Source organism: Typha angustifolia, chromosome 7, assembly GCF_048772165.1.
Source record: "Typha angustifolia cultivar Huaian chromosome 7, ASM4877216v1, whole genome shotgun sequence".
In the NCBI taxonomy this organism is placed as follows: domain Eukaryota; kingdom Viridiplantae; phylum Streptophyta; class Magnoliopsida; order Poales; family Typhaceae; genus Typha; species Typha angustifolia.
Window position 1 is genome coordinate 14997642 of NC_133245.1, and position 7485 is coordinate 15005126.

Sequence of the window (7485 nt, forward strand, 5' to 3'; positions counted from 1 at the left end):
TAAAAAGAGTAAAGCACAGAGAAGGAGAGAGAGAGAGAGAGAGAGAGAGGAAAAACGAAGGTTATCTCAAAGAAGCCCCTCATGCCTCTTCTCCAAAGATAACCAAAAAAATTCTTCTACAAAACCCACCGTCATCAAGTTTTCTTAAGCTGAAATAGAGTTACCGAGAAAGGTTTGTGCTGGTCTTCTCTTGTACAGAAGTAATACGAAAACAAGGCAACAAATAAAGCAGACAACTACGAGAAAAGCAAAGCAGGGAGGTAGGAAGGCACTTCCTGCCTTGCTCAGGTATGCCCATATGGGTCTTTGCCACTGTTTACTATTATTACTATTATTATTATTATTTTCCTCACCTTTTCTGATATTTTTGTCGGTTCGATAGATAATTTAGTCTTAAAGAAGATGGACGGATGGCTCCTTTAATTACTTTTTTATTTTATTCCTTTCTTTTAAATCTTGGAGATTAATAGGTAGTGGTTGTGGCAGTGTTTGGAGTATTGCTCTTGTCTTAAGCTTTTGCTTTGGTCTAGTAGTTTTCTCTCATTTCATGGTTTCTCGTCTTTAGGTACCTGCTGTTCTCTGTAGCGTTTGCTTAAAGTTTCCCCCCCTTTTTTCCTGGTGCTGTTCTCTTTTGGAATTTTGGGTCTCCCTGCTTTTGTTTGCAGTGCTTTATTTTGTTGTCGGATTTTGACATGATTTGTTTTGGAGTTTTAGGATTCTAAACCCCTGTTCTGGTTGTTTATGTTCATTGATGAGCTCTGCCACCGTTTCAGAGCATTAAGTTGGCCTTTTGATCTCTCCTCTCCTCTCCTCATTAAGATCGGAACCTTTTTGGTGTAAAAGCCATAGACCTCTCTACTCTCGATGTCCTTATCATAGCTTCTTTCTTCCATGTATACACTTTCCAGGTTCCAGATCTGTGAGGACATATTAGTTTCTTGTTGAAAGCTTCCATCATCTACTTCCAGGTGCAATGGCGAAAGATTACCCTGCATCTCCCAAGACCCATCAGCCGATGGAGTCAAAGAAGCACAGACTAACTTACATCCTTGGTGTTAGTGGCCTCTGTGTTCTCTTCTACATCCTTGGGGCCTGGCAGAACTCCTCTGTTCTCAAATCTAATCCCAACTCCAACATAGCCAAGGTTGAGTGTGAATCCACCACCACGCCGTCCGTCTCATCGTCATCTGGGCCAGCTCTCGATTTCGAGGCGCATCACCAGCTCAGCATCAATGAGACGGCGGTGGTGATGGAGAAGTTCCCGCCGTGCGATCTCAACTTCAGCGAGTACACACCGTGCCAAGACCGGACCAGGGGAAGGCGGTTCGAGCGGGCGATGCTGGCATACAGGGAGCGGCACTGCCCGGGGAAGGACGAGCTCATCCGGTGCTTGATTCCGCCGCCGCCGAAGTATAAGTACCCATTCAAGTGGCCTCAGAGTAGGGACTACGCTTGGTATGACAACATCCCCCACAAGGAGCTCAGCATTGAGAAGGCTGTTCAGAATTGGATCCAGGTGGAGGGTGATAGATTCCGATTCCCCGGCGGGGGGACGATGTTCCCGCGCGGCGCCGATGCTTACATTGATGATATTGATGCACTCATACCACTAACCAACGGTAACATTAGAACAGCACTTGACACTGGTTGTGGGGTGAGAATCCATTGCTTTCCCATGTTAAGATTCATGGCTTTCTTGGTGTCTGTGGATTTCTTAGATGTTCGATCTTGTTTGACTCTTGTAGGTTGCCAGTTGGGGTGCTTACCTTCTGAAGAGAGATATTGTAACAATGTCTTTCGCACCGAGAGACACGCATGAGGCACAGGTGCAATTTGCTTTGGAGCGTGGAGTTCCGGCCATGATCGGAGTGATGGCAACGCAGCGGATGCCATATCCGGCCAGGGCTTTTGATATGGCTCATTGTTCTCGGTGCTTGATCCCTTGGTATGCTAATGGTAAGCAATCTATTTAGTAATCCAAAATGCATTATTGATCTGAAGTTGGTCGTTTGTTATTGTGGTATTATTGTAGGGTAACATTAAATTGATGTATTGGTGCTTATGTGCATGTCTCCATCAGAGGGTCTTTATCTTATTGAAGTTGATAGAGTTTTAAGACCGGGAGGCTATTGGATTCTCTCGGGTCCTCCTATCAATTGGAAGAAGTATTACAAAGGGTGGGAGAGGACAAAAGAGGATTTAAAGCAAGAGCAAGATAAGATTGAGGATGTCGCAAAGCGGTTGTGCTGGAAGAAAGTGATTGAGAAGGAGGACCTTTCAATTTGGCGTAAGCCAATCAATCATATAGAATGCATTAACAGCAAACAGATCTACAAGACCCCCCACATTTGCAAGAACGACAATTCTGATGCCGCCTGGTATGAAGTTCACTAAATGACCTAGATTAATCTCTTATGACATCAAGGGAAAAAAAAATTCCAGCTCCTTATAAGTGTTATTATTCCATGTTAATAATTCACTATTAACTAAATTTATTCATGCTTTTGTGAATTTATGGTCTCTATAGGTACAAGAAGTTGGAGGTTTGTATAACCCCATTACCAGATGTAAACAATGAAGAAGAAATTGCTGGCGGGGAATTGGCAAGTTGGCCTGATAGGGCAGTATCTGTTCCGCCAAGAATCACTAGCGGTTCTGTTCCGGGAATAAATGCAAAGAAGTTTGAAGAGGACAAGAACATGTGGAATGAGAGAGTGACATACTACAAGCATATCATTCCACCTCTATCTCAGGGACGATACAGGAATGTGATGGACATGAATGCCAACTTAGGTGGGTTTGCAGCAGCTGTGAAGAAATATCCAGTATGGGTGATGAATGTGGTCCCTACTAATTCAGAGCATGATACACTTGGGGTTATCTATGAGCGCGGATTTATTGGCACGTACCAGGATTGGTGTGAAGCATTCTCGACATATCCGAGAACTTATGATCTCATACATGCTGATGGGGTGTTTAGCATGTATCAGGACAGGTAACTAAATATTCTGTCATCATCTTAATTTAGTCTCTCTTTTTTCTGTCATCATCTCGTACATGCTAGCCTTATTAATTAATGCATCTGATTAGCCTTGTTTGGCCACATAGTGTTAATGCATCTTTCCAGCCTTTTACATAATCTCTGAAGTTCTAAATTCCTCTAAATACTCTTGCTGATGAGAAATGTTGTTCAAATAAAATTCTTTGCTTTTATATACTTGTCAAACATTTCCTTTTAGGTCCCTTGTTGCTAATTCTCTAGTTAGCAGTTATAACTGATCACTAGTTGATTATCCACAGTGGCAAGTTGACAGTTTCTGAAAACATTTAGTCTTCCTCCAAGAGGAAGTAGCTTCTGCCCAAACGTGATAGAAATTTCCTCTTTAATTGACTTTCTGTTCCCTTTCTACCACAGGTACAACATATAACTATTCATGTTCATTAATTGCAGAAATCCTTCTATATTTAATTTGGATGTGCAGTATGATGTTTAAAATCCTTGACTTATTACAAATCCGGAAAATCTATATTGCTGTGTGTACTATATGTTGTCCTTTTTTGAATGCAATGCTAAATTGTACTCCCTTGACCATAAAGTATTACTATAAACTGATAATGCACGAAACTGATTCTGTTCTACTGGCATTGAGAATAAAATCTCTGATAAAGTGATTACCCTTGTATTGTCAGAATATTCCTTCTGACTTCTGAATTCTGTTTGATTTGAGGATTAATCTATAAGATAATTTCATGAGGTTCCTCTTGCCTTAGGATTAAAATTTGTCCAGTTTACTGTGTTCTTTCTTGCATACAAATCTATTCCTGTATTAACATGCATTCTGCTCACTATGTTCTCAAATAGTTTTGGCTAACTTTGGGATCCATCGGTAGTTATGTTTAAATGTATAATTGTTTCCGTTAACCATATATTATTCCATAAATTGAAATTATTTGTTGAACAATGTTATGCTTCCATCTTTGTTTGCATTCCCTTTTTTATGGATGCTATAAAATCTATCCTAAGTTTGGTGAACAGCCACTAAAATACGATAAAACCGCTACTAATATTTGCTCAAGGGAAGAAAAGGAAGAAGTATCAAGAAAATTTGAACCTCTGAAATTGTTATTTTCAGTCTCTCACGGAATGGTGGTGATTGCAGGTGTGACATAACCTACATTCTATTGGAGATGGATAGGATATTGAGGCCAGAGGGGACGGCCATTATTCGGGATACAGTGGAGGTCTTGACTAAAGTTAAGGCGATAAGTGATGGAATGAGATGGAAGAGCCGGATCATGGACCACGAGACCGGACCTTTCAACCCTGAGAAGATCCTTGTGGCTGTTAAGCAATACTGGACCGGCGAGCCCTCGACAGAGCAATAGTCTTCAGTCTTTTGTGCTGCAGTATCTTTCTCATTGGTGCCATCCATCATGAGAGGCTGGCTTATTACTATTTAAGTGTTTGAGCCATATGTTTGTAATTTTAGAATTTACTTTCTGCTTTCATATCCCCTCTTCTTTTTCTCTCCTCCTCTACTTTTGATGCCTGCTTTGAGTATCTGATTCTTTGTAACCCTGAAGAAAGAAAAGGGGTTTTAGTCTTTTAGATGGTTGGTGTGAGTTGGTTTAGTTGGTGATGCACAGAGGGCAGTAAAGAAGTGCAGAGTTTGGTGGGTTACCTTTTCTCCTAGCAATCAATTCAATGTAGGGTCAGGAAAGTTGTAACTAGTATTCGTCTGGTATGAACTATTTGAATTATTTCATCCCTTACCTGAAACTTCTGTTGTACTTGATCCTTTTTGTCTCTTGTACTTCCCTTCTATTCCATTCCAAGACAAACTTGGTGGTCCTTTCTGTCGGAAGTTAGCTGCCATAACTTACGGTGTTTCCTGTGGTGAAATGGACCAAAGTATTTGTCTTTGCTTGTAGAGTTGCTACAACGTGCAAACCTTCTATAGCACTTATAAACATACCTACTAGAATCGGTAATTTAGATTTTATTAAAGGATTGACATGCAATTAATCAATAAAAATTAGTTGATGCAGTGATTCAACCGGTAATTTAGTTTTAAAATTACAAGTGTAATTTAGATAAGGTTTTGTTTTACATGAATAGGCTATCCTTAAAGTAGCTTAATTAAATGCAAGGTTACAAATTATCCCTTTATAAATAAGATGATCACATAAATAGTGAATAATATCTAGTAATAACTTGGTTTATCACAATAAAAGCCAAATCTTTGAGATAGCTAATGACTAGAAAACAACTGTACAAAATTAAAGGTTCAGATAACCCAATGACATGATTAAAGAACTACACGAAATTATCAAGCCCAATACAACGTAATATTATTGCCTTCTCATTAACACTTATTTTTCGTCGTCATCATCGTTGCCTAGTTCTAAATTCCAGACCTAAAAACCCAAGAGGAGTCCTAAAATTAAAATAAAAATTTGTATATAAAAAAAAAAACTTAGGAAAGAATTGACCAAACCCATCTACAACTCTCTCAAGCTTTGAAGCAAACAGCGAAGTGAGGTAGATGGTGAAGGCCGTGATGCCGCCGGTGATGGCATCCACCGTCCTCCTCCCCATGGATCATGCCCTCCACGTGCTTGAAATAGTCCACGCTGCAGGGAATTACGATTGTGCCCTTCTGCTCGAAGCCGTACTCCTTCTCGGCCTCGTCGAGCAGCTTCGCGAAGAGGGGGTGGTTAAGGTGCACCAGCGGCACCACGAACCGCTCCTGCTCCTCCCCGTCCACCCCCACCCGAATCGCCACGTGTCCTTTCGGCGGCATTCTCGAACCAAAAAGACCGGGACGCGGAGGAGGCAAAGAACTAACTAAGAAGTTTAAAAGGGCTCTTTTTGAGAGAAGGAAAACGATGGATTTCAGAAACTCGAAGGGTTAGAGAGAGAAAGGCCAGGGGTCGGAGCCGGAGATGGCTAGGCGGAAGAGGGTGAGAGATGAATCACAGAGAGACGTCGGGAAATTGGACATGGCTTTGGAGTCCAAGAAGGAAGAAAGAAATTGTAATGAATCTCTAGATCAAAAGGTAGGAGATGGAGAGATGAGTATATATATATATATATATATATATATATAATACGGCGGTTTGCTTTGCCCTTCTATCGGGTTACGGTTGTTGCTTAGAAGAAGTGTATTAGGAAAAGGCTTTTGCGGCTCTTTTCGGGTTCGGAGTTCAGACGGTGCCGATTCCGAAGCGGAAACGGCTTCGGTCTTCGTCCACGCTTTATACGCTTTATGGGCTTATGGCTCTTCCGAAAGAAGAATATATCTTTATTAACACGATGGGTCCCACCAAAGAGGAGTTCCGTAAGTTTGTGGGAGGGGAAGTACCTTCCAGCTTCCAAGTGGATGCAAAGGTGGCGTTGGGATTGACGTCATCCATCTCCCAGGGATCTGGAACTTGACCGAGGGAAATCGTAACGTGGAAGATTTCTCCAAGGCTGGGAAGTTCGAATCCAAGTGGGACCAGCAGATTGGTGGATGAGGAGATGCCACGGCGTCTTTTAAAAGCTGTACCCTGTTTCAACCGGGGCAGCTGGGCGCCGCGTCAATTCTCCCGCGTTGCCGACGGATCGCGGGTAGTTGGAGTGCGTGGCACGTAACGACGCTTTCAAGGTTCTACCGTTCAACTAATCTTGGGTTTGAACTGGAAACGTGCAAAAAAAAAAAAAAAGAAAAAGTCTTCTCTTTAGTCTCTTTTGAATTTAAAAAATTTCAACTAGTCCATAATAAATCAAAGCTCTATGATGTATGAAACTAAACTATGTTTTATAAAAAAAGATTAATATAACATTATAAATGTAGCTTACTGATTAAATCTTGCTAGCTCATAATAAAACGATATGAGTTTAATTCTCTTGTGAACAAATTTATACGTCGGATAGGAGTTATGGACTAACTCCTTTATTTAATCTATAATTAGAGGGTATTAACGTGACTAATTACTTCCGCGTAGTTCTTAAACGACCTTGTAAATACAAGTCGTAGAAGACTCGATAGAAACTTTATATTATTCTTGGACTGAGGACAGGTGTACGCTTATAACGCGTGGACGAAGCAAAGTGCACGTTATAATCTTATATTTAGATGTTATTCTAAACGAGTCCTTGGCAAAGATTAGTATAAATGCATTTGTTATACGAGTCTTAGTAGCTCATGAACAAACTCTTACTCGATAAGAACTAGACATGAGCTCTTTGCTTTCCTTTGCTTTTTAGATGTTTTTAAGGTGCAATCTGCCCCCTTTCTTCTTTTGAAAGAAAAGAAAAAGAATAAGTATATGATTCAACTTAACAGTAGTAGTAGATGCATGTCTACTTTTTCCTTGTATTGCAGGAAAATAAAAGTGCATAAGGTGCATATAAACTGTTCCACTATTTTCTCTGTCACAAATGATTAACTATACATGACTTGCCTGGCACCATAAACACCATAAATATGCAGACTTGAG

At 40.7% G+C, this 7485-nt stretch overlaps 1 protein-coding gene across 3 annotated transcripts; it reads left to right on the top strand.

Moving 5' to 3' along the window:
- LOC140762447 (probable methyltransferase PMT17) lies at positions 1–4473 on the top strand. Of its 3 annotated transcripts, none has more exons than XM_073100256.1 (6): positions 1–288; positions 969–1654; positions 1746–1956; positions 2081–2378; positions 2528–2995; positions 4161–4473. In XM_073100256.1, the coding sequence occupies exons 2-6, from the start codon at positions 974–976 to the stop codon at positions 4384–4386; spliced, it is 1884 nt and encodes a 627-aa protein (XP_072956357.1). In that variant the 5' UTR covers positions 1–288; positions 969–973; the 3' UTR covers positions 4387–4473. The 3 variants fall into 3 exon arrangements, with proteins under 3 accessions (XP_072956357.1, XP_072956355.1, XP_072956356.1); XM_073100254.1 differs by having other exon boundaries at positions 2–288; positions 909–1654; XM_073100255.1 differs by lacking the exon at positions 1–288 and having other exon boundaries at positions 464–1654.
- Positions 4474–7485: the final 3012 nt, after the last annotated feature.

What these genes read in the sequence shown, in the direction of transcription:
- LOC140762447 (XM_073100256.1), top strand. Translation starts at nt 974, where the DNA reads ATGGCGAAAGATTACCCTGCATCTCCCAAGACCCATCAGCCGATGGAG. An exon ending in GACAATTCTGATGCCGCCTG is followed by an intron (nt 2,379 to 2,527) that starts GTATGAAGTTCA and finishes TGGTCTCTATAG; the next exon opens with GTACAAGAAGTTGGAGGTTT. An exon ending in TTTAGCATGTATCAGGACAG is followed by an intron (nt 2,996 to 4,160) that starts GTAACTAAATAT and finishes TGGTGATTGCAG; the next exon opens with GTGTGACATAACCTACATTC.